General features: G+C 43.5%; 1 protein-coding gene across 2 annotated transcripts; it reads right to left on the bottom strand.

Moving 5' to 3' along the window:
- Window positions 1-4,708: 4,708 nt before the first annotated feature.
- LOC147460666 (leucine-rich repeat receptor protein kinase HPCA1-like) lies at window positions 4,709-24,502 on the bottom strand. Of its 2 annotated transcripts, none has more exons than XM_086508386.1 (19): window positions 24,185-24,502; window positions 22,270-22,396; window positions 10,497-10,568; window positions 10,318-10,392; window positions 10,170-10,241; window positions 9,935-10,078; window positions 9,768-9,842; window positions 8,657-8,728; window positions 8,494-8,562; window positions 8,347-8,415; window positions 8,149-8,223; window positions 7,985-8,056; window positions 7,787-7,912; window positions 6,869-7,326; window positions 6,610-6,750; window positions 6,386-6,525; window positions 6,073-6,286; window positions 5,735-5,979; window positions 4,709-5,547 (listed from the first exon to the last, which is right to left on the bottom strand). In XM_086508386.1, the coding sequence occupies exons 1-19, from the start codon at window positions 24,282-24,284 to the stop codon at window positions 5,128-5,130; spliced, it is 2,766 nt and encodes a 921-aa protein (XP_086364512.1). In that variant the 5' UTR covers window positions 24,285-24,502; the 3' UTR covers window positions 4,709-5,127. The 2 variants fall into 2 exon arrangements, with proteins under 2 accessions (XP_086364512.1, XP_086364511.1); XM_086508385.1 differs by having other exon boundaries at window positions 4,712-5,547; window positions 6,610-6,759; window positions 24,185-24,501.
- Window positions 24,503-26,265: the final 1,763 nt, after the last annotated feature.

Genomic DNA, 26,265 nt, shown 5'->3' with positions numbered 1-26,265 from the left:
CTCTCATCAAAAGAGCTCTCCAGCACTCGTAGTGCTCAATCGTATCAACGCATAAAATCTCCCGCAGTCATGTAACCATGCTATGCTCTGCAAATTATCACACTGATGCCAAAAAGTACATGGAATTGATGCGTGGAACCTATAGAGCGAGTGCAAGAACAAGTCAACCACTACCAAAGCTCAAATTTGGCTACCTGTAACTTGTAGCCATACGAGCAGTGTACGTCTCATATGCACTCCTGCGATTGGGGTATGTGAACACATGTCTGTGTCCAAAACAACCATGCCCTTCAACTAAGTCAACCACAACAAGTGAGAATCATCGTCTCAATCTAATGATTGAAAATGCATAAAAAGAGTGTGTGGCAACAAGCCAAAAGTATGACAAAAAATCTAGGGAAAATCAGATAGAGGCTCTTCTACAAAATGAGAAATCTCAAAGAAAACTCTCAAACCATAAACCGCATCCAAGATGATAAAATTCCTCCATAATGTGCATACAATGGCAATCCATACTCAATGTACACATACAGAGTGATCGCACATAAACAAGCACCAAAATCATATACAAATTGTCATCAATGACCATAAACCAAAGCACTAAATCAATGCCAAAAGGTCCTGAAAAAATCTTTGCAAGTTCGTGAACCACCCTCTCCTAAATTGGATGAATTATACAAGCCAACGCGTATAACCTATTATGAATCCGCTCTCAAATTTTGAGAATCCAAAAGAGTGCATACATCCACCAAATGTTCTCAGATTATACATATAAATTTGTTGAATTTTTTAGCCCACACTCTCTTCACTGAGAGAAACCATAGATGCACAAAACAAGTGAACAACCAAGTTCAATCCGGGCTCTCTAGATGTAGCAAATCAACTTCAAAAGCACTATAAATCACCACAATATGCATACATCGTCTGCATAACAATCTACAACTTTTAGAACACCCTGCAGCCAATCAACCGCGAAATCTCTCAAACAATAGAGAATTTGCAAAAACTTCCTTCTACAAAGTCGTAGATCATAAAAAAACAACCAAGAATTGTGGGAGTGGGTATAAAACAAGTTGTTTTTACAAGACAAAATATATTTCAAAAAAATCTACAGATGTCTATCCTCGACTTACAAGTAGTCTGTCAAAAAATCAATGCAAAATTTGGAAAAAAATTCAACTAAAAATTTGTAGACCAGAGTGTTTCTGATAAGAAACGCAGAAACCAAGCTGAAAAAATGCCTTTTTGATTAGTCAAATCTCTATTGCAATAAAGTGCTGAAAATTTTTGCAAGTTCACCGCATTCTTTGCCACGACGTTGCAATGATCCAAGGCCTTCACTCTAGCTCTAATACCAATTGAAGAATATGCAGTGCGTGCGGAGTGAGAGAGAGAGAAGAAGAGCAGACAGAGAGCGTTAGTGAAGCTCTCAGTGAGGGTTCAGAATACCTCGCTACTCCTTATTGTTTTATATGATCAAAAGAGTAGATAAGCTTAGTATGGTCAGTGTGATAGGTGACCGACCAGTTAGCCTAAACCTTAACAGTGTTCTTCTGGTGACATAGGCAAGCAGTTGCGGTGTTACAAGAAGCAAGAGTACTTGAAGCGGAGCGGGAAAAATGAAAAGCAGGATGTTGACTCAAGTAGCCACAACTGATCCTTGTATTATTCCCCAATTGTTATCTTGCCTCTCTCTCAAGGAAAGCCATTAAAAAAGCCTTTCATTTGCAGATGACCTACTATATACATCTTTCCTTTTTTGTATACTCCTATGTACAACTGTAGCAATATCAAAATTATCTAATGAATTTTTGGCTTCTTATGATCTGATTTTGTGACACACTTGTCTATAAAATCACTAGAATACTTCAAGCAAGCTATTAGCTTTTTGAGCTCCTCGTGTCAAAGTCGACGATGCGGAAGCGTAGAGCAACAGGGAGAATAAGAGAGAGAGAGAGAGAGAGAGAGAGAGAGAGAGAGAGAGAGAGAGAGAGAGAATGTTGAACCAACCAACCTTGGCAATGAATTGATGATTATACAATGGGGGCTAGGTGTACTTATATATTGGGATCACATTGGGCAATTCACTTGAGATGTCATAACTTTAAGACCCTCTCTACAGCTCATAATGGAGAAGCTACCATGGATACCCCATAAGAGGTTTCTAACTAGGTACACCTCAATTTTGCCACTCTCAACTTTTTACCTTAGAAGAATGCCATCTTGAGCATGTGTCTTCTTATAGAAAATTGAACTGTAGACCACACTACGTCCAAGAATTCCCATTCTTGAACTATGAACACATCATGTCCAAACTTTCTAGACAATGAACTTTGAAACACATCCTATCCATAATCTGGCCGCCAACAATGGATTGGTGCACTCATCCATAGTATTTTAGATCAGTCTGATTGGTTCCTTGCCAGATAAATGTGCTTTGAACTCCGATCCATGGCTTCAAACACCAATAACTTGAAATCCAACACAAGGGTCCAAATTAATTATAGGGAGCATTGCTTGTGCCTCTCTGCCACTCACAAGCCTAGCTGAAGCTAGTGGCGGTGCAACTGCCTCTTGACTAGAAGTCTAGCGTCATGGCCATTGTGGCCATCACCACGTGTGCCATGTCAATCTCCTCACCGTTATCTATGTTCATCTTGTCTTTGCCTTTGTTCTTTTGTGAGTTCCTGATTTTGCCTTTGGCTTCCATTCTCAAGCCAAACAAAGCATCTTGTGACATTTACAACAATGGTACTCGACCCTTGTGGATACTGAGGCAGCTAATTGAGCACTATTTCTGCCGCGCTTGGTAAGCTTGCCTTTGCCTGTTTCCTTTAACAAACTCATGCATTTGCTTTTGGCTTCAGAATCTCGAGCCAAATAGAGCGATAGCTTCCTCGAGAACTTTGGGTAAGCATAGGCCGCTAATTAGGTGGTGGATGATCTTTCCATAGGCGATAGGTAGTCTTGTTTGGTGTTGAGGCTTCAGGAAACAATGTCCAAGAGATTTTATAAAACTTTCCACTTGGATCCTCTTCCAAAACGGTAAGCGTTAAAAGGCTTTTATCTTCATGCAAGGTCTTGGGGTCTACACCCAACATCTTAGAACGCCCCTCTTGGAAATGCGCAAGGCATCTTTACACAATGTACTCCCAACATTTCAGAATACTTTTTGAGCCACCCCCACGTCCACTGCAGGTGGAGTCACCTCTACTTTGCCGCCTATCAAAAAGTTGTGCAGAACGGATCTCCATGTGACACTGCATCATGAGCTCCCATGTCACCAACATCTCAAAACATTGGCCTAGTTCCTCCAAAAAATGCTAGCGAAAGGGAAAAAAAATGCCACCAAACATAAGGCCCTGCTCCAACGTTTTAAAACCATTGATCCCAGTCACCACTTTGCCTTCTCCAATTGCTCTTCTTCGAGATGATCCCGTCCCCAACAATTGAGGAGCTCGAGGCTTTGATACCGTCAAAGTCGGCGATGCAAAAGCGTAGAGCAATGGGGAGACACAAGATGCTAATATGGGCATAAAAATTCATGCTAATATTATTAGTCAATGATTGTCGAAAAAAGATGTGCTTGGCAATGCCGTGGTTGGCATGTTTGCTAAATGTGGTGCACTTGAGAGAGAGAGAGAGAGAGAGAGTGGCACCTACTTCATTATCGAGGTAGAAGAGAGCGTTTGGCTACTCCCCAAAGTGCAACTCTCTGTAACCTTCAAGACTTGCCCTAGAGAGTGTGAGTTTGTGTATGTTTATGTGTGAGCCTATGGACGAACATTAAGGAAGATTCAACCCAACCTGAGAGCAACAACAACAAAAATGGTGCATGTAATGACAAGCATGATAGCAAAAGTGAATGCGACAATCGAGATGTTGACTAGTGACAAGGTGCTAGAACAAAAGAAAGATTTTGGAGTCGATCCATCCAAGGTTTTGCTTTGATACATATGACAAATACTAAAGGTACACTTATATTCCGTATTTGGATTTCCCCTATATGATTTCAAAGTTATTTAGGATAAAAATTTCATCATATATACATTCAAGCAATGAATTTGTATCATCTTCATTGAAGCAATTGTAGATGAAAGTGACAAAGATTGAAGAGCTTTTGTGATGTCCATCGAAGGGACACTTAAAGAGTACACCATGGCATGGCAATTTGGAATACCATAAGCCAACATAAAGCAACGGTAACAAGTTCTTCCTTGTGTAACTATAATAGTTTTACAATAAGAGTCCCTCCAAAGCTAGAAGAGAAGCATAAGCCCTCCTTCAACACTGGCAAAGATAAAAGCAACAAAGGAAGGGCACGTTTCCTACAGTATCATTATAAATGTGAAAAACGATGTCAACTCCATACCATACTTATATATCATACATATGGTTTTTATCATACATATGGTTATTTCTTTTTGATGGACGCAAGCATTACAATGCACAAAATGCATCTACATCTTTAAAAATTATTATGTACAATGTTCACGTCCATACATGTTTACATGTGAATTCTCATTTGTGATGCAAGATCCTAGAGCATTTGGCACAAGCTTGGAGGAGAGATGCTATGGAACCATCAACACAAGCCATACCATGAAGTTAAATCCACATCACTATCACTTCTTTGATTCTTACCATCTGCACAATGCATCAATCAAGGAACTCTAGTTTTGCAAATCATAAATATAATGTCCCTACAAACATTAGTCATCATAGCTTGCTATGTGGTATAGCTGGCTAGGTCGTAGCTGGCAAGGCTGTTATTCAGCAAATCTGATATGTGAACTCTCCCGACGAAAACAAGCTGGTCTTGTTTCATCTGGCACAAACCTTACAATCAAAAATACAATTATGATGTGCAGTTTATATTTGAAAGATTTTTCTATCCTAATCAAAACAACATATCCGAAAGAGAGTTCAAAACTGTTTTACAGAAATGCATGGATTCCGACCAATTACTGCTATAGGAACCCATTACTTGCAAGAAGGTAATTACAGGGTGGGGTAAACATACATAATGGCCACTTTGGTAGGAAGGCTTGACTCAATAGCTGCCCTCTCCTTATGTACAAAATTAGCACATGGTCATGCAAGGTAGGTTTCACAAAACATCTCAACTCACTTAGGTTCAATGGTTAAAGCTATGTCATAGCCACCGCTATACTGGAAAGCGAGGTCTTTGGAAGTGGAAAAGCCTGCCTGTGTATGTGGAATGGCATCTCTAATTGCTTCAATTTCCTTACCAACTTGTTTCATCGTGGGGCGAAAAACAGCTTCTTCCTCTACACAACGAAGAGCCACATCCAGGAATGCCCTTAATTCCGATGTAGGACTGGCTTTTAACAGAGGATCGAGAAGAGGCATCACAGCCTGCAATCCTCCTTTTTGCCAAGCGCTTCGAACCTCTCTCACGATGTGTTTTCCCTGTGCAATAGGCTGCCTTGATGTGATAAGCTCTAAAAGAACCACCCCAAAACTGTAGACATCACTCTTGTCTGAAAGCCTTTGGGTTGTGCAGTATTCAGGATCCAAATAACCCTGCCAGCACGTAAAGATGGTTAAAATTTTGACAAATAGGTGTGCGCCATGTGAGCAAGAATGTTGGGTGAAGAAGAGAGGTCAAAGGATGCCCTCTTCCCTCCCTCCCTCCCTCCCTCCCTACACAGTGCAAATAAGATTTCTAAAATTGGGTAGACAACGACTAGACTTATCTCGCAAAGCCTACCAGTGTTCCTTTAACTTGTGTAGAGACATGCCCGTCTCCAGAGCCTTCATCATCTGGCGCCAGTCTTGAAAGACCAAAATCTGCCACCTTAGCAACAAGATTTTGATCCAGAAGTATGTTACTTGATTTTACATCCCTATGAATAACAGGGGGATTTGCTTCATTGTGCAAATATGCGAGGCCCCTTGCTGACCCCACAGCAATTGTAAGCCTCCTCTGCCAGTCCAGAATCACGCTTGAATTACCTGCACCCAATTAACCGTGTTGTCAGGTTCTTGGAAAACAATATCAATGCAAACTACACTTGAATAGCCAATCTCCTGAGGTGCGACATCTACCTAATAATGCTTCATGTAGAGTTCCATTTGGAACATATTCGTACACAAGCATTCGCTCTTCAAAACAAAAACCCACTAGACACACAAGATTCTTGTGATGGACCCTGGAAAGTAGTTCAATTTCGTTCCTAAACTCCGCTGCTCCCTGGTGCGATCTTGCTTGTGCCTTCTTTATAGCAATTTGTTCACCAGAAGGTAAAGTGCCTTTATAGACCTGTCATTAGATTATATTTGAATTCATTCGAAGGTTTAAGGAGCAAGCCAAACAGAACTACAGGGATGCTTTGACAATTGATGCCAGAGGCTTGTGTACCTTCCCATAGCCACCCACACCAATTTCATGAGCTTTGTTGAAGTTGTGAGTTGCCCTCTTCAATTCAGCTAGTGCAAATAATCGAGCTCCTTTCAGCTTGGGAGGCCCACCTTTGTCCTCCCGCATTGAGACCCATGAAACTGAAAGTAATGCAAAAAGTGCACAAATGCTTGATGACACAGGAATTTAGCTAACAGGCGTGTGCTTAAGCACAGGATACTTACCAAAAGGCTTGCTTATCTCTTCTGCTTTTTCAGCTCTTTTCTTCTGGAGTACAGCATACCCGCATATGATTACAAGCACGGCAGCAAAAGCTGCTATCCCAGTACCGATTCCGACCTGAACACTTGCACTAAGCGACTCGTCTGCGGTTCCTACCATGTTATACACATAAAGCCCAGCATATACAAATGTGAGGTAACTGCCTGAAAAAAAACTTGGTAGAGTTGAACTTAAAAGGCATGGCAATCCAACAATCATTACCAGGAGGAGAATATGGTCCAAAAGGTAGGTATTCATATGGCCCTACACCTGGAAATAGAACTGCCTTGCTGCTAAGAAGAGCAATTATAGAGTTGGCTTGATCGGCATCCCAAGCCTCTGCATTTTGTGGAAAGATTGATATGTTTGCAATGACATCAGAGAGGATAGAGATCACGATTTGGTCCTCTGTATCAAGAAGTGGGGTGCTCTTTACAAAGCCATCTTTCAAAATAGGGATCAGTCTCAAGTCCAAGTTGACCTTCAAAGCAGTGAATACAAGAATGCCACTAAGAGGATAAGCACATAAACAGCTTCCCAATGCAGCAGACGGATTGGATGCAAACCCTCTTTGGCAACGACAAGACAAAGATGGCAATGAAGGAGAAGATTCAGACACTGGAAGGCAAGCGATGTCTAGATGATTTGGATTAGTTTGACAAACAGGATTCCCTTGCAGACTGCAAAACAAGATACATCACAAGAGCCCATCAGTACAACACAAAGACCTCTTGGACAACATCCTGAATGAAACCAGCAAGTAAAATGAACATAATAACTAAGACATCATTGATATGGTTAATATAAGCAGCCTTAAAAGAAAGGAAGGAAGAATGATATAACAAAGTCTGTGGACGTTTGAAATGAGCTGCGAGACCCAAAACATAGTAATAGCGTTGTTCAGTATCATGGAATACAGCCAAAAAAAAGCTGTCCACACAATAATAAATGTATGATATGGTCTCCTCAGTTTAATATTTTCCTCATTAGGCACTGAACAAAAGAGGGGCCATAGTCTCACTGCAAACAAACAAAGAATAACAAATAGGAAACCAACCATAGGCTCACAGAACTTCCAAAAACTCTTTCTCAAACACTGTCTACAAGAGAATATTATAAAACCATAATCAAGAATCATACTTCAATGTTCCAGTAAAGCTGCCTAGAATTCCAGATAGGTTGTTCTGCTGAAAGTCAAGCTCAGCCAAGCTTGGGCCCGCCATTCTGAGGTCGAGAGTGCCGTTAAGACTGTTGTAACCAAGCCGCCTGGAGAAAAAAAGAAAGACTAGACGTGAGCTAAAAGCGCATACTGTAGGTGAACATGATCATAACTCTTACATCAAGGCAAGCCTCTGAAGAGAGAACAAGTTGGTAGGCACACTTCCCAGCAGGTTTCCTGCTTCCAAAGCTCTGCATGCCATACAGGTACCGTGCACTCAAAAGGTTAGATAGAAAAGCTTATTCTTGCAGCAACTTGAAGATCACTATACAAGCAGACTTACAAGGCTGATAGATTGGTGAACTTCCACAACCACGAAGGCACCGGACCCGGTGAAAACTGGTTATTGCTTAGGTCCCTGTCTTCAATACAAAGTAAAAATAATAGACCATTTAACAACAAAGCACGATAGTTACATTATATCCAGGTAAGTTAAACACCTTTTATCTGTTTATAAAGCCAAAAGAAAATAAGCACTTACATAACTTGCATATTAATTAGACCAGATAGGTCCGGAAGGTCACCCGTTAAGTTGTTATGATCTAGTCGTCTGCATTGCACACAGAAGTAAATGACTAGGGCTATCAAAAAAGTTGACAGTAAAGGTCGCAGATTTCAGTACACTTACAATGTTGTCAACGAAACAATATGTGCTAGACTACCAGAAACATTTGTGAGGGTGTTGTGATCCAATCTCCTGAAATCCAAATTTCAAACTGATGATGCAAAGGCATCTATTGTATAAACATAAACAAGACACCAAGCTAAGAGACAAGAAACAAGGAATTTACATAATATCTAGCTCTTTGAGGCTCCCTATATCTGCTGGAATTGAACCTTCAAAAGAGTTGTTGTGCAAAAGCCTGCTTAGTCATTAAGAGTCCAATTAGAAAAACCATACAAGGTGGCAAAAATAACCAACACTAACAAGTGGATTAAAAATGACTAGTAGGCACATACCCTTGCAAATGACTAGTAAGGCAAAGCAGCCCAAACAGTAAGGACTCAAGACCTATCGTTTCTTCAGCATATGCTGAGCAGACAAGAAAAGAAATCGCATGCAGCAAACACAAACAGCAAAAAAAGAAAAGGCAAGCATCTCTACACATACAAGCGCCCCCCCCCCCCCCCCCCCAATCTAAGCCTGCCACATAGACACTCACTTGTCCCATGGCTTACGATGTGCTATTGGACAGATTCGGACATCATCACACCAGTTGAAGATTGAGATTGGCCGATTTTGAGGCATTTCAGCTAAGGCCAGGTTGTGCCAACTGTGTCAAAGAGAGCCAAAGACAGAGCTCCACTATACATGACACTTTGCAGCATACTGTGAGATACGTGTTCGCTTTCACTGCCTCTTTTGAGAGGGTTTTGGGCCTCTATGTAGAGTTATGAGATACTGGGATCAAAGATGTCTTGGCCTCTATCTACTAGAGATATAGCAATATCGAGCAGGGTTACTGAGAGAAAGAGTCTCACACACAGGGAGACACGCCCAAAGAGAGATTGCAGTGCTCTTCCATCCAGAGATTGTGCAGAGAAGAGACCAGCCAGAGAGGAGGGATACAGGGCACAGCACTAGCAAAGGTGTATTGAGTGATCGGGCTGCAGAGTTGGGAGATCCAAGAGACCAAGGATGAGGGGATGCTCCCATCGACGGAGGAGGTTGCAGTAGACGATCAAATCTATATTGGCGAGACATGGAAGACGCCCTGTGCATACTCTCACCATGGAGGACATCGACACTATCATGCAGGGATCGGTGCAAGCCATCTCCAAATTCTGATACACATATCCACCATTTTGTATCTTTTCTCTGAGACTGTTTGTATATGAAGCATACAAGCAAGCATGATCACACATTTTCACATGCACAAACATCCAATGAGAGGGACTCACAAATGTATAAGTGGCAGCTTGGAATTGAAAATACCAGCTGGAATGACTCCAGAAAAGCTGTTGCCCTGCAGATGGCTGCAGAGAAATCCATGTCAGACATAGTCTTCAAAGCATTGTCAAGTGTTAAATTTTGTATGAACTTATTGAAGTTGTTTTCAGAAACTCACAAATGTCTTGCTCTTCTCAATCTTGCTAATGACAAAGGAAGATTCCCACTTAATTCATTGCTTGATAGGTCAAGCCAAACGAGTTCAGAGAGCTGGCCTATAGTGTGAGGAATGGATCCAGAAAAGAAGTTACGATTTAGCGACCTGCAATTTTGTCAAAACAAACTGAGAAAGAAAGCAAAGAAGACTATGAAACCCCAAAGAAAAGACACCGTGATGCAAATCTATCACTTACAACGTAGTTAAGCTGACAAAATTACCCAAATCCTGAGGCAAGGACCCATAAAAGCCGCAATCTTGAAGATACCTGCAGAAACAAACACAAACATTAGTCTCTTCAAAAGGAATTCACAAAAAACTGTCATATTTTATCGGATACTCACAATTCTGTTAAATTTGTTAGTCGAAAAAGTTGCAGAGGAAGAGACCCTGTGAGGTTTCTGTTATAAGACAAATCCCTACACATTGCAAAGTAGCATCAGCCTTAAAAGATTTTCTTATTTTCCTGCCACAAACTTTCCAAAAGCTTCAATGTATCTTTGCTGCAAAAAGTGAATCTTACAAAATTTGTAAGTTGACAAAGCTTCCAATTTCGTGGGGCAGAGTGCCTGAAATACCTTGTGCTGGTAAGATTCTGCGAAGTCAAGGAAACCACAATCAGGCTCTTTATTAAGCTCGGTCCTACCAATTCCTTGGAAACCTTATGCAAGAAGAGAAACAAACCTCTAATTTTGGCAACAAATATAAATATATGGTTCATTCTGAAACCCTTCTACATAAAAGTTTCTGAACTTTTGAAGGCTAGTTTATTTCCAAGCAGCACTTGTCTAGGCGAATGTACATGAAGTGAATTGATTCTTAAAGCATAAAATTGTGAACATGGAAGCAAGTTGCGGCATAGTATTGCACTGCAGGATGTTATAAAGCCATGATAGGCTTTCCAATTAGGCAACCACAAAATGCTTAATAACATTTCAAAATCCTGTCCATCAGAGCATATCTGTATGTCAGCTGCTCAGTTGGAAGAGTCTTATGAGAACATTCCAAAAAGAGATCTCTCTTTTGGAAGCAATCTGGATCTAGATCTACAATGGCCGCCCTAGTGTCACATGCACATCTAACCCTATGTGCATGTGGAGTCGGAGTCATTGTGGACAAGTTAGCTCCTACTTCTAGGGTTTAGGACAGCGTAGGAAGTGTTCTGGCACACTTGTGAGCCTGTACATAGGAGTTTTACCAAACACCGAGCGAAATTATCCGTGCAAACCAAAAACCAAGCAAATTTTTCTGAGCAAGATGCAGTTCAAAGAAAAAGAGACATTTTCATTAAACTACAAAAAATAGTTGGCGCCATTGTTTGGAGAAAACTATTTGATGAAACCTAGAAATCTATCACGTGCACATCCCTCTGCCTGCTCACGATTCCCTTGACATGGGCACACGAGCTGCAACTCATGTTTCCCTCGACCCTCTCCACACTATCTCACATTGGCCCTATGTCGATTGACTCCTACAAGTTGCGGCCTACAACTACTACGAGTACGACTGACTCCTACAAGCTACGGCCTCCTACAAGGCTAGGACTAATGGTCTAAGTTGATGTTTTTATATATAGTTTGTCTTGCAGTTCCTGTCGCTGAATCGTTCCCTCTGTCGTCTTAGTGTGGAGCTGGTGCTGTGTGTGCATGCGACGAGAGGGAGAGACCTTCCGCAGAACCAGCTCATGCCACAACTACCTCTCGATGCAAGTGTTTAACTGGCATGCTCATATTTCCATGGCACTGGTCAACATGGACATGCAAAAGTTGCCTAGCTGGTGAAGATGATTGTCAGCACAACAGAAAGGCTATGGCGAGGATGGGGGAGTCCTGGTTGGTTGTGGATGTTGAGTGCAGACACCATATCTCCTTCACAATCTGCGACATCGATGACGTTGCCCTCCAACTAGTCGCCAACAGAGGCACAACGACATCCGTGTCCACAACATTGTCTACAAGCACGAATAGGGGGAAGCTCTACAGAGGAGTACGGCAGCAAGTGGGCAAAATGAGTTGCAGAGATTCAATGCTCCCTGATCGAACTCGCCTCTCACTCGGCACATTCGATTCTACCCTCGACGCAGCTCTTGCATATGACCGTCCAGCTCACCGACTGCGAGAGGATAGAGCAAAGTTTCCTCGTCATCCGCTGATAGGGTCATCATCATCACCATCATCAAAAGCTGCTAGCTGCAAGGACCAAACCGCTTGCTATTGCTCTGCAACTATGGCGGCAAGCTCCATGACTGCTATCATAACACGCACGCAGCCCATTTCAAGCATGGTGGAGAAGAAGGCAAATTTAACACAGCCTACACCATGGCTACCAACTTCTAGTACCTTTCTGCACTGCAGAAATCCTTTTGAACGTCATTATATAAGCTCTCTAATGAAGCAAAAAAAAAAAAAAAAAAAAACCTTCAAAACATTCCCCGCCAGCACAGACTCGTTGAGAGAGGTTTCTTGTTGACAAAAGTGAAAGAAACGCTCTGAAAACTAGCTGCTCAGCCTTGCCTCCGTGTCACCTTCTCCCCTGGATGCATTGGCATGCTTCTCATCTTTGTGGTAGTTGTTGCTACGCAATTTTGTAATTGCATCAATGACCTTTTTCACTGCTTGCCATCACCATCTACCAAATCTTCATTGCTCCTGTTTTCTTCTACTGCTATGAGCTTCATCACATCCATTGTGCCTGTGGAAAAGTATGCCAAATCTGCATAGGGAGAGGGGCTGGGTGCAGAGTTACTCAACAGTACCTCCGTTCTCTTTTCCAATCCTGTAAAGTCGATCAAAACATCCACTCTCTCTCCCAGTGGCATCAAATAGCGAATCCCGGGCCCTTGCTTCAGGGAGAAATCCCCCCATCCGTCCCAATCTGCAATTGCAACCTTGAACCATTTAAAACTCCGAATCTGTACACCCGTGGAAATACATACTAGATTCCACTAAAATTCATCGCACCATGCAAAACTTGGCTCAAAGCTATGCACTAAGAAACTCTTGGCCACGTTAGAGGTGCTCATGGGGATGCTAGAGGTGCTCAAGCATAGTGAGAGCTAATACATATGCTCTTAAGAATTTCCTTTTCATAGTTCATTTCGTACGGATTAGGCTCGGATTTATGATTGCTCAAAAAATTTTGCTCGGAGTTTGGAATTCCTCTTTTCCCGTATGCTTTGCAACACATGGAACTATCCCCAAGGATAGCAAAATGGGTGGTGCAGATACAAGAATTTGACTACACACTACAAGTGGAAAGGTCTACTAGGGCATGCTTAGTAGATGCGCTAACAGAGCATGCTATGAGAGACCAAAGAAAGTGCAACCTAGCAAGGCTCCACCCCTGCCTGAGCCTGAGGTTCTATCAAAGGCTCACAGTTTGTACTTTGATGACGCCTACAAGAGGGCAAAAGACAAAGCATCAACAGGAATTGTAGTGTTAGATCCTTTGGGAGAGAGGATTTTCTACAAGGGTTTCCAGTTGGAGAAGGCTCATTTCAATAATGAGGCGGAGTATCATGCTTTCATCCTAGGGTTCCAGAGGTGTCTCATACACAAGACGTGCATGTCCAAGCACTTTAGAGTAGTTGCATACCCTCTGATTGCACATGAGCACAACTAGTGTCTACTAGATGCAGACACTTGGGAGTATTCCCATAGTCTAGCACTAGAACACGACCTAGGCATAGGAAGCACCTCTTATTGAAGGTTCTTTAACTTATTAAAAAGTGACTTGCATTATTTGATAAAGTCGTGGAAGTATGGATAGAAGTGTGGCAATTGTGCCTCACCTTTAACGGGGGGATGTCACGTGCACACTTCACTTGCGGTACATGGACAAGCTTCTGCTACAGTTTAGTGTCAGGCTTAGTTAGCTTAGGATCTAGCCTGGTATTTTGTGAGCCTCTAGCAGGACGTGCATGATCAAACAGGTCATAGTTGCATACCCTCACTTGCATAGTTAAGTCACTTAAGCATATAGGCATACGAACAGTCACTTAAGTCATTTATTAATAAGTGGCTTTGACATGACATATTAAAAGTAAGTAGGTCAAATGGCTAAAGGACCTATAAAAGAAACCCTTTGGGCACCAGTAGAAGGCAGAGGAGCAGTAGAAGAGCCTCTCAGCAGTACCAGCACTTGAGCAACCATCAGCCAACGTTTTCTCCAACTGTCATCAACGTTTTCAGCCTGATGATCGGCAGCAGATTTCAGCCCTCAGCGTTTTCAGCATAGCCTCGTCGCGGCTGCAGTCCTTGCCGCATTACCTCCAGCGTTTCAGATTTCAGACATCTTCATCTTCAGCGTTTTCAGTTTTCAGCCCATCGCCGGGGAGCAAATCAGCCCACAGCCTTGTCGTCGTCATCATCATACCAAGCATCTCCTCCAGTAGTATATCATTATTACCTCAACAGCACCGCAATACAAATACCCCTCGTCGTCGTCGTCGTCGTCATTGATGCAGTACCCCAGCATCTAGCACCCCTTGCGTGTCAGCTTGGCTCTTGCCTAGCTCAACGTAGGGATCATAAGGACTTCCGTGTCCTTAGCACCCAAGTACCTACAGTATTAAAGAACCCGCAGTACCAAGTACCAAGTACCAAGCACCCGTAGTACCCTTCAGTATCTCTGTAGTACCAAGCATCTGCATCAAGTACCCATTAGCATCTCAGCATTTAGCATCATTGTATCAGAATTTTGTGCTAGAAATGAAGCAAGTACTTGCTTTGGCAACAAAGCAAGGGGGCTCTTGAGGGTGGTTGGGACCCTACATGCCGTGTCGTCTCTCTCTCTCTCTCTCTCTCTCTCTCTCTCTCTCTCTCTCTCTCTCTCTCTCTCTCTCTCTCTCTCTCTCTCTCTTTCATTCAGTTCAATTCAGTTCAGTTCAGTTCTTTCAAGTGAAGTAAAGTAACCTGTGTTTGTGCGGAGTACTAGATCCAAGCTAAATCTCGTTGCACCTGAGATTGGGCTTTCTACTAAAAGACTTGGACAGATCACGATGCCCATACATAGTTCATGCCATCTCCACCACATTCCTATTCTTCCGCTCCACTACTCCATTGTTTGAGAGCGATCAAGAATTTGTATGAGTGATAAAGAATTTGCAAATTCACACTTGATTCCGGACCATACTACACAAAAGCATTGGAGGTAAACTCTCCATCTTTGTCATCTTTGCTTGCATACATGATTTCTTTTCCAACACTACGCCAATTCTTGACGATGTCAAAAGCTTTATCCTTGTGCTTGAGGAAATATACCCAAGTAAAGCGGTTGAAATTATCCACCACTAGCACGAAATAGAGAGCTCCACCATAGGATGAAGTTCATATAGGCCCACAAAGGTCGGTGTGAACCAACTCTTAGCACTCCAGAAGGTCAAAGTGGAGAGTCCAAACTAGCCTAATTCCCACAAATGCACGAAGTGCATTGTCCCTGCTTACTCCCAGCATCAGGTAAGCCATTAATAATCTAAACGAAAAGCACGACGAAGAGCAGCAATATTCAAGTGACCAAACCAATAATTCCACAAATCACCGATGGGAGAGCCTATAACCAAGAAAACAGCTCGAAGCCTGTAAATTCCATGCTCCACTCTACTCCCTCTGACTTCCTTGCCTGATAAAAGATCCAGAATAGCCACTATATGCCCTATGAAGACCACCTCCATGCCCAACTTGCACGGACATAAGATGGAAGCCCTTGGAACATATTGTACCTTGGAAGAATGCATCCCCCCTTTGCCATTTGGGATAACTCCAAGCCTTCATAAAGCCCTCATTGTGAAAAGAAATCATCTATTTGTCGCCAATAAAGATGGAACCACAGTTGTCGCATGTTGGACCGGATCCTAGAATGTGTCACGTGTTATGAGGCATCATTATCAAGAGTCCAACCCTGAGAGTCTCTACCTGCAAGCACCTTCTCAACCACCGATGTCAAAGGTAAAGGCCTTGAGGAAATCATCTCCAAGTGGACAAAGGCTTGGGACTCTCCAACGCGCTTGAGATGCTTCCGCCAATAATGTCCTTTCTCGCCACATTTATCGCAATGTTGTTAAGCTTTCAAAGCTTCTTGCTCAACATCTGTCTTGTTGTTGTTGTTGTTGCTTTTCTTTACCTTTTTCTTTCTTTTTGAAAAAAAAAAACGGTCAGGGCTTTAGAGCCCAACCGCTTGGCTGAATTGAACCACTCCTCTTGGTCCAAAACCATTATGACTATCTCGTCCCAAGTAATTGTCTTCAGCCGTTTACTTGTAATCGACAAAGAATAGAAATTGTTATTGAGGAGGCAATTATGCCAAAAGTTGAATGGCCCTGTCCTCCAAACTCATCTTCCACATGTGAAGTATCACTTGTAATCGACAAAGAATAGAAATTGTTACTGAGGAGGCAATTATGCCAAAAGTTGAATGGCCCTGTCCTCCAAACTCATCTTCCACATGTGAAGTATCTGTTGCATCTTGTCGATGTGTTTCCTTATGGATGTTTGAATCACATCCAAGATCGTCGATTGCAACTCCAAAGCAGCCTACTTCATCAGAGACACTCCACCATATAAGAAAGCAAGTCGATTCCAAATCATCTTTGCATCCTTCATCTGCCTGATGTCACTCATAATTGAATGGCGTACTGTTGAGAATAATAAAGGAAAAAAATCATAGCTGTCAGGTGCTGCGGAAGTGTGTAAGGGTTTTGCTCGGATCTAGTACTCCGCACAAACACACAAGGTTACTTTACTTCGCTTGAAAGAGAAACTGAAATTGAACTGAATGAAAGAGACAAACACAAAGAGAGAGAGAAAGAGACGACATGGCATGTCTGGTCCCAACCACATTCAAGGGCCCCTTGGGCCCTTGATTTGTTGCCAGAGCAAGTCAGAGTTACCGGGGAACGCCCCCTAGCCCTCCGGCGTTCCGGGGGGCAGTTCCCTTCCCGAACGTTCCGAAACGTCCCGGAACGTCTGACGTTCCGAGTGGCCAATTCAAACTGGAACGGCCGTTCCGGAACGTTCCAGAACGCCCCTGGAACGGCCAACGGCTACAAACAAATTTGGCAAAAATTGAAAAAATTGAAGTAAATGTTTGGGCTTCTTTTTGAAGTGTGCAAGGCCTCAAGGACTCATAAAATGCACCCCCCTCCCCCTTTCTCTCCACAAGCTAATCCTCAAGGCTCAAGCTCTCTCCCTCTCACACTCTCAAGATCTCTCCCTCTCAAGACTCACTCTCTCAAGGCTCAAGGCTTCAAACCTTCAAGCTCTCTTCCTCTCCCTCCCACTCTCTCAAATCTCTCCCTCTGCCTCTCTCTCTCTCTCTCTCTCTCTCTCTCTCTCTCTCTCTCTCTCTCTCTCTCTCTCATCATCTAGTCATAGCAAGGTTGAATGGTCTTCAAAACGAGTTTTTTGTGAGTATTAGAGTCAAAGCACTCTAATACTCCTTGTATTTAAACACAAGGAGCTAAAAAATGCACTATTTGGGTGTTTTTTATACCTCCCGTTCCACGCCGTTCCCGTTCCGGACCCCTAGCCATTCCCCCGTTCCGCGGGGATCCTGTCGCCGTTCCCGTTCCGCGTTCCGGGTAACTATGGAGCAAGTACTTTCTTTATTTCTTGCACAATGTTGATACAATGATGCTAAATGTTGAGATGCTGAGATGCTAATGGGTACTTGTGCTACGAATATTGGGTACTGCTGAGAAGTTGAGGGGTACTGCAGTGGATGCTAAGGGGTACTGCGGGTTCTTGGTACTTGGTATTGCGGGGTACTGAAGGTACTTCGGTGCTAAGGACACGGAGGTCTTGATGATCCCTACGCTAAGCTAGACAAGAGCCAAGCCAAAACGCAAGGGGTGCTAGATGTTGGGGTACCGCGACGGCGGCGACGACGACGAGGGGTACTTGTACTACAGTGTTGCTGAGGTACTAATGGGTACTGGTGGAGATGCTTGGTACGACGACGTCGACGACAATGAGGCTGTGGGCTGATCTGCTATCGCCGAGAGTGGTCATGACTAAAAACTAAAAATCGCTGGTGCTACTACTGGCTGAGGGCTGAATGGGTGATGAGGCGAAGGGCTAAAATCGACAGCGAGGGTAGAGCTGAATGCTGGCTGAAAAACGCTGATGCTGCTGGCTGAAAAACGTTGATGCAAGGCTGCAAAAACGCCAGTACTGCTGGTCCTTGAGAGGCTCTACTTCTCTAATCCTCTGCCTTCTACTGGTGCCCAGAGGGTTTCTTTTATATGTCTATTAGCCATTTTCCCTACCTACTTTTAATAAATGTCATGTCAAAGTCACTTATTAATAAATAACTAAGTGACTGTTAGGCATATGCTTAAGTGACTTAACTGTGCAAGTGAGGGTATCCAACTATACAGAGACGCTAGAGGATGCAGCACCAGAGGCATACCCACACACTAATCTTCGCAGCAACGATGTTCTAGGAGCATACCCCAAAACTAGGTTGACGAGAGCTTATGCAGTCTTGGGAGGACTAGAAAAGATGTGTTCGCAAGTTCACTTTCAAGAACCTCGAACAAAGCTGTGGCTTTTTGACACTCTAGTGGCTTCAGCTATGCTTTAAGGGGTTCAGATTTGGGAACCCTCGGTGGGCCACCATGACATATCCGGTAGGTTGTAGCACTGATGAATGGAGATGTATGGAGAGGAATCTAGTCTCTATGATCTCTCGAATGATTGGGGCTAAGGCCTCAGTGCCACGTGAGATTATTCGAGCCAAGCTAGCTTCCCCCTCTCTTGGTCGAGGCCCTTACTAGATCAGTATCCTTCATGCATAATTTACGGGACCTCCTAGAGACAGACATGCTCGGCTAGCCCTTGAGTCATCTCGACAGTTAGCACTACAAGGGGGCACACCAGGCTGGTATGGGCAGATGACATCATGGTTTCAGTCACATGGCTTCAGCATGGATAGACTACCTCCGTTCCAGTACTCCGGATGCACCCTCCCTATCTCTCACACAAACAGAGGTCACTGGACCCATAACAAGATTTGATTTAGCTAGATACCAAGAGCACATGGATACAACCAATACAAGAGTTGGACATGAAGATGGCTTTCTACAAAGAGCATCTTCAGAGCATCTTCTCCAACTAACAGGAGACGGATATGTAATAGACCAGCCTATATGGAAACTCATTTATCCTATGGGATACGATGTGCTACTGGTTAGATGCGCACATCAGCTAGAGATTGAGATTGGCAGATTTAGGAGAATACCAACAGAGGCCAGGATATGCCAATTGCATCATATAGAGCCAGAGACAGAGTTACATCACATTTGTTATTGTACGGTATACCATGAGATACGACTCCAAACGAGGCCGCTTTCATTGTCGATTCAAAGAGGGCTGTGGACAATTGGCTAGAGTCATGAGATATCATGATCAAAGATGCCTTGGGTTGTTTTTGCTCAGACACAGGGAGAGTCTCTTGAGGAGATCAAGCAAAAGGAGACATTCACAGAGGGAGATTACTGACTTCTTTAGAGCAAGGAATCAGCAACCAGATGCTAGATGAGCATGCTTCACAGCAGAGTTCAGAGCCCACTTATACTAGAGGTATATTCGTTAAGAGAGCCATTGAACTCGGGAGAGCTAGACATCCATGTCTCCGAGGGCGACCACGACATATCAGGACTATTCTAGCACGGCATGGAAGACACCCAGTACGACTAGAGGCGGACGGACATTCACAAAGCTCTACAAGACTTTTATTCTTTCACTTCACTTCGCTTCATTTTTATTTTTGTACCTAGATATTGATTAGATCCGCCAAGATTGTATCAGTTTGGTCGCATAGGTCATTTTGGCCTTTTGAAGACATTTAATATAATATTTCATCTTATCTCATCTCCTCTCTCTCCTCTCTCTCTCTCTCTCTCTCATAACAAGTCTTGAGTTCAACTCTCGTCGGATAGATCTTTGAGGCCTCTTGGGATAGTTTCCCACGACGTTAAAAATTCTCTTCTTCTTGGGTGTGTGTGTGGGTGTGTGAATAAAAAGAGGAAAATGGTATAACCTTTCTATCATCCAAGTGTAGTAGATTGGTTATGCCATTTCCCTCTTGAATAACAAGTCTTGAGTTCAACTCTTGTCGGCTAGATCTTTAAGGTCTCTTGTGATAGTTTCCCACGAAGTTAAAATTTCTCTTCTTCTCAGGGGTGTGTGTGTGTGTGTGGGTGGGTGTGAGTGTGTTAGTAAAAAGAGGACTTGGTATAACCTTTCTATCACCCAAGTGTGGTAGATTGGTTATGCCATTTCCCTCTTGAATAACAAGTCTTGAGTTCAACTCTCGTCGGATAGATCTTTGAGGTCTCTTGGGATAGTTTCCCACGACATTAAAAATTTTCTTTTCGGGGGGTGTGTGTGTGTGTGTGAGTGAGTGAGTGTGAGTGTGTTAGTAAAAAGAGGAAATGGTATAACCTTTCTATCACCCATGTGTGGTAGATTGGTTATGCCATTTCCCTCTTGAATAACAAGTCTTGAGTTCAACTCTCGTCCCATAGATCTTTAAGGTCTCTTGGGATACATTCCCACAACGTTAAAAAATCTCTCTCTCTCTCTCTCTCTCTCTCTCTCTCTCTCTCTCTCTCTCTCTCTCTCTCTCTCTCTCTCTCTCTCTCTGTTGACAGTGCTGGATGGAGTAATATGGAGAGACCCTTGATATCTATGATTTCTAGGCTGATTAGAGCCAAGGCCTCAGTCCCACATGACATCATACGAGCGGAGCTGGCTGCCCCAGCTATGGAGGTTGAGGCTCTCACCAGATCAGTATCATTTGTACACAGCTTATGGGACACCACCAAGGACAGGGATGCCAGGCTTGCTCTTGAGTCATCTAGACAGCTAGCATTACAAGGAGATACATCATGTTGGTATGCACAGATGAGCTCATGGTTTCAGAGGCATGGTTTCAGCATGGACAGGCTGCCCCCTTTCCAGTATTCTCTTGATGCACCATCTTTGGCTCTTACACGGATGGAGACTACCAGACTCATTCGGCAGGATCTTATCCAGCTTGATAGCAAGAGGACATGGATAGAGCCATCACGGGAGTTGGGTACGAAGAGGGTTTTCTATAGAGAGCATCTTCTCTAACTCACGACAGACGGATTTGTCACACGGCCCAGTTACATGGGCACACATCTTCACACCAGCTTGGGATTGAGCAAGTAGATTCAAAGGCATACCAGCAGACAGTAGGATATGTCAGTTATGCCATGCAGAGCCAGAGACAGAGACAGAGTTTCACTACATATGTTGCTGCACAGTCTACTATGAGATACGGGGACGCTTTCATTGTTTATTCAGAGATGGTTTTGACTCGTTAGATAGAGTCATGAGATATCAGGATCAAAGATGTCTCGGATTATTCCTACTTGAGATGCAGAGACATAGAGACGCTCTATTGAGTGGGCAAAGATAGAGACAGTCCCAGAGACGCATCTCAGATTTCTTCAATCTAAGTACCACAAAGGCAGAGGGGCCACCACCATCACAGAGCTCAGTTCCCACCCATACACACACCACCAGTACTCTCATTGATCGAGCTATAGAGTTAGGGAGATCGAGACGACCGCGACTGAGGAGGGGAGCCACACAGCACCGGCGGAGATTGCAGCAGAGGATCCACAGGATTCTAGCACGACACCCAGAGTGTCTATCAGGATAGGCTTCATGCTACTGCTATATTGTATCATGGTGACACTTATCCCCACTTTGTACCTTTATGGCATGATACCATTGATCAGCCTACCAACCACCCATAGGAGTCGGTAGCACTCCTATCAGTTCTTTGTTTGTAGTTTTCTTTGTTTGTACCCAGACTTGGTACTAGACTCATCATTGTAATCAGTTGGTCTCATAGGTCATTTTGGCCTTTTGTAGACGTTAATATATCATTTCATTTCATTTCTCTCTCTCTCTCTCTCTCTCTCTCTCTCTCTCTCTCTCTCTCTCTCTCTCTCTCTCTCTCTCTCTCTCTCTCTCTCTCTCTCTCTCTCACGCGCACACACACACACCATGCACGCACATACGAAATGGCAAGAATGCATGAATAGCTACAAGAACGCACTCACACAAGCAACATGCTAGAAACACAAACATCCATGCACAAGCACATACATACATGCACCTATGGTGATGTATGTATGTAAATGAGTGTACACATATACATATGGGGGGGGGCGGGGGGGGGGGGGGGGGGGGGTGTGTACACAAGTGCAAACACACACACAACCCTCGGTGCCCTTACTTCTTCTATAAATTGTGACTCACAATTTGGCTATAGTAGTATTTCCATCATCACAAAAGATTCCCAACCAAGAGGTTTGGCAAGGATCTGTTCCTAGATTCCAAGAGATGGTAGGGGACCAAGCCTGCTTCAATGCTTTCAGCACAATCACTGCAGAGTCAAAACATGACAACTCGTAAAACTCGAGAGTTGGCTGCGACACAACTACATACGCTATACTTCAAGAATTCTAAGTTTCATATCTATGAAAAATTGACAGCCGCAACTATTGTCACAAAGCATCTGAATAGAGCACACACATCAAAAACACAACATTACACAAACAGATTAAACAGAACCACTAAATTGATCATTATTTACCTAGTGTTCCAACCCTAAGCTGGTGCCAAAAAAAAAAAAAGAGAACAATCACGACACAAAAATTTGATGTGTGAGATCCTAGCATTTTGTGTTTGGTGAAGGGAAACATAGATACAGACATGCCAACATGGTCTGATGCAAACAGTAAAACATAATAAAGCTGGACTGCGTAAAAGGTCCTATTTTGTATTGGTTCATATCGAACGGCATAACTGGAAGGATTGAGATTCAGCACAGTAAAGTGAACTAAAACCTTCACTTTCAATTCAAGAATAACAAAGAATAGGATCAGAGAGACATAAAAAACACATATATGGTGACTCCTAGCACCAGCTGACCGGGGACACCTCTAGTGTTGGGGGTTTGTTGCCTTATTAAAACGATTGGCAAGCTTTTCCTATAAAATATGATGTTTAGCCCATCACATGCAGATAAGATATCTCTTCTTTCCTATACAGTCAAGGTCAGGGGTGTAGTGGAATACCTAGCACCATCTACATTGCCTGATATAACAAAAGGAGTGTACCCAAAAGTTCAATAACGGCAATCTTATGGGACTGCTTATGGTTGGAAAGTTTCATTGGTTGAGAACTCCAGTATTAAAAGTGAACCATCACGAAAACAAAAGGCATGCACTTATGCTACAAAGACTTGAGGAAGCACTATGCAAATGAATCGCACATGGATAATCTCTCTCTCTCTCTCTCTCTCTCTCTCTCTCTCTCTCTCTCTCTCTCTCTCTCTCTCTCTCTCTCTCTCTCTCTCTCTCTCTCTCTCTCTCTCTCTCTCTCTCTCTCTCTCTCTCTCTCTCTCTCTGTGCGTCACAAGAAACCTTCTGTGTGTTTTGTTGTTTCATCGTTTCAAGGCGTTTCGTTTTGTTTCATTTCATTTTGACAATGCCAAGACAAAACACAACATGAAACAGATTTGTTTCTAAAGACTATAGGAAACATAATAATTAGGAGTCCAATAGGTGGATACATCCTGTATACATGGTCACACAAATGGTAAAATATGTTGCACATCACACACTATATGGCTAATTTTGATTTTGAAAATTAGGCCTTTTTTTTTGAACCTGAAACGCATTACATTCCTTGTTTCGAGTTTGTTTCAAGCATCTCGTGTTTAGTTCCGTTTTCATGTGACACCGGGCATAGCAGCCGCCATGCCTCTACAGGGCTGTCTGCTGATATAGCAGCATCTTTTTGTTTCTGGCCAGGCCCAAGCCTCTCCCAAGCCAGCTGGAAACAGCTCAGTTAATGTTGCAACAAGCTCTCTTCCCGCCTTTGCTTTTTACAGATGGTCGGATATCCTGCTCTAGTTCATTGCTTGCCCAGGTTCATGTGCTCAATACCTAAGGTATTCATCCGACGAGCAGCAAGTAACGACCTCCCTGCCCCTGCCTTCACGTCTCTCTCTCTCTCTCTCTCTCTCTCTCTCTCTCTCTCTCTCTCTCTCTCTCTCTCTCTCTCTCTCTCTCTCTCTCTCTCTCTCTCTCTCTCAAAAGCACACATGTGCATGCACAGCAAGCAAACACCAACATAGACTGAGGCATGAGCAAAGTTGGAGGGATACCATCTTGTTGATTGGTGAGAGCGAATGAAAGCGAGCAATGTTGCAGCAGGAAGCAGATGCAAAATCTGTAGGAGAGTAAACCTTTGCGATTGGTCGCCATGGCAAACAGAAGGGAGCCAAAGAGAAGATGGAAGGGAGGGAGGCCGCGTAGAAGAATCCATGGCGAGTTTGATAAGGAGATAACCGGCTCTCAGTACCAAACAGCATTGCCGGAAAGCCACCAAACGGCATTGTCGCAGGGAGCAGGAGAGCGCGCAGGAGTAACAGCACCCTCGCCATCACCTTGCCAAACTCCGCTAAACACATCACACTACTAGTACGAGTAGGTAACTAGTGTGAAAATTCAATGCAAGCATAGTAAAGCATCCTATGAAGTCACACTCATTAGTGAAAGCCTACTTTTAGCCGGTTTGAAAGTCCAAACCAGTGCTCGAAAACCCGGCTTTTGAATCCCCGGAGGCATTCAAGGATTTGTGCCCCGTGCAGGTTGATTTTGTCAACCTACCTATTTGGTTGTGGGATAACCTCAGAGACCTTGCAAGCACCTTGGTATTCCTCTGTTTGTACCGACGCATAGGAAGTTGGGAACAACGGCAAATAAGGTGTGCATCTGTTGGGATATAGGTAAACCCCCTCCAGAAAACATGGTAATCAATGTAGGTGCTGGTTTGAAAGTGATCCCTCTTAGATTTGATACGTTCTTCGGAGCATGTTCTAAGTGCAATGGGTTAGGCCATTTTGCTAAAGACTACCATTTGAATGGTTCTAGGGAAGAGGATAGAACTGAACAGGCAGCTACCTCACACAAAGAATCTACATTATCCAACATGGACGTCGAAGTTGCAAAGCAAGGAGAAAGTGAGAGCAACGAGGATAATGGAGTGCTCGAGGCTGACAAGATGGGCACTCAAAAGGACACTCCTCAAAAGCATTCTGCCGCTAAACCTGGTAGCGACAACCAAGCCTCGCCAAGTTTGCAATTCGCTGCATTCCCAGTGACCAAACCTCCCCCAAAGCCACGTCCAAAAATTGTCTTGCAAGTTGCCCACGGCCCCCAAGCTAATTGATGAGGGCTGGCAACAAGTCTCGGTGATTAAGTGCAAGCGAGTAAAAACATTGGCGAGGAGCAACTTCCATCGCAAGGAGTAAAACGAGTAGGGCCCAAAGTAAAAAAGGCTTGCGAGGATGCAAACAGAGAACTGAACGAAGAAGTAGAGGAACTAGCCAGAAGAAAGCAAGAAGGAGGAGCTCTTGATGAAGAGCACAAAAGATGGCTAGAGGCCAAAGCGCGTCTCGTAGATTTGCAAGCCGAGGAGATCAATAAGACCCAGTTGCTAACCAGAGAGCTGGTCCTTAAGCCCAAAGCCGCTAACCAGACTCATTTTTTCAAAGATCTTAAAGTAAAAAGAAGAAGGGACTCTATTGTGGCAATCACTGACGAGAGGGGGAATGCAGTAAGTGACCAAAATGCGATGGCTAAGCTCATGCTCGACCATCTCAGTCAAATTATTGGTCAGCCAAAAGTCTGCACTCTGGAGGTCGAGGAGGCCAGAGCCCTTTTTCTTGGTACAGTCAAATGTGATTTACTACCATTGGAAGCAAAAGCATTGGAGAAGCCAATTTCTGTCGACGAATGTTGGACTGCCTTGCAGGGAATCGGGAAGGAAAAGTCCCTCGGGTGGGATGGACTAACTGCCAAATTCTTCAAAGAGTTATGGGAGGATCTTAAAATTCCGATAGCACAGTTAGCTAACAGGGCTCTACTAGAAGGGCATTTGGATGCCAGCCTCTCGAGAGGGCTGATCACACCTATTCCCAAGTTGGTGTGTTGCTCTCTGTTGAAGCACTGGCGGCCCATTTCCATGATTTTAGTTGCGTACAAGATCATTGCTAAGGTGATTGCTCTAAGACATGCTCCAACCTTGAATAGAATCACCACCCCCACTAGAATGTATCCTCCTTCAACTCCACCTGGATAAGGATTATGATAGAATCACATGGTCCTACATTGAGGCAGTCATGAAGGCTTTAGGTTTTGGACCCAGAATGTGTGCGATAGTTTGCACGTTGGGGGAAGGAAG

This window comes from Adiantum capillus-veneris, chromosome 3 (assembly GCF_014529385.1).
Source record: "Adiantum capillus-veneris isolate H3 chromosome 3, ASM1452938v2, whole genome shotgun sequence".
Lineage (NCBI taxonomy): Eukaryota > Viridiplantae > Streptophyta > Polypodiopsida > Polypodiales > Pteridaceae > Adiantum > Adiantum capillus-veneris.
This window is presented reverse-complemented; position numbering and strand designations above follow the sequence as displayed.

Coding starts and splice junctions, on each gene's coding strand:
- LOC147460666 (XM_086508385.1), bottom strand. CDS start 24,284: ATGGCGACCAATCGCAAAGGTTTACTCTCCTACAGATTTTGCATCTGC. Junction 8,729..9,767: donor AAGCTGCCACTTATACATTT/GTGAGTCCCTCT, acceptor ATGACTAAGCAG/GCTTTTGCACAACAACTCTT. Junction 6,287..6,385: donor GTGTGGGTGGCTATGGGAAG/GTACACAAGCCT, acceptor ATCTAATGACAG/GTCTATAAAGGCACTTTACC.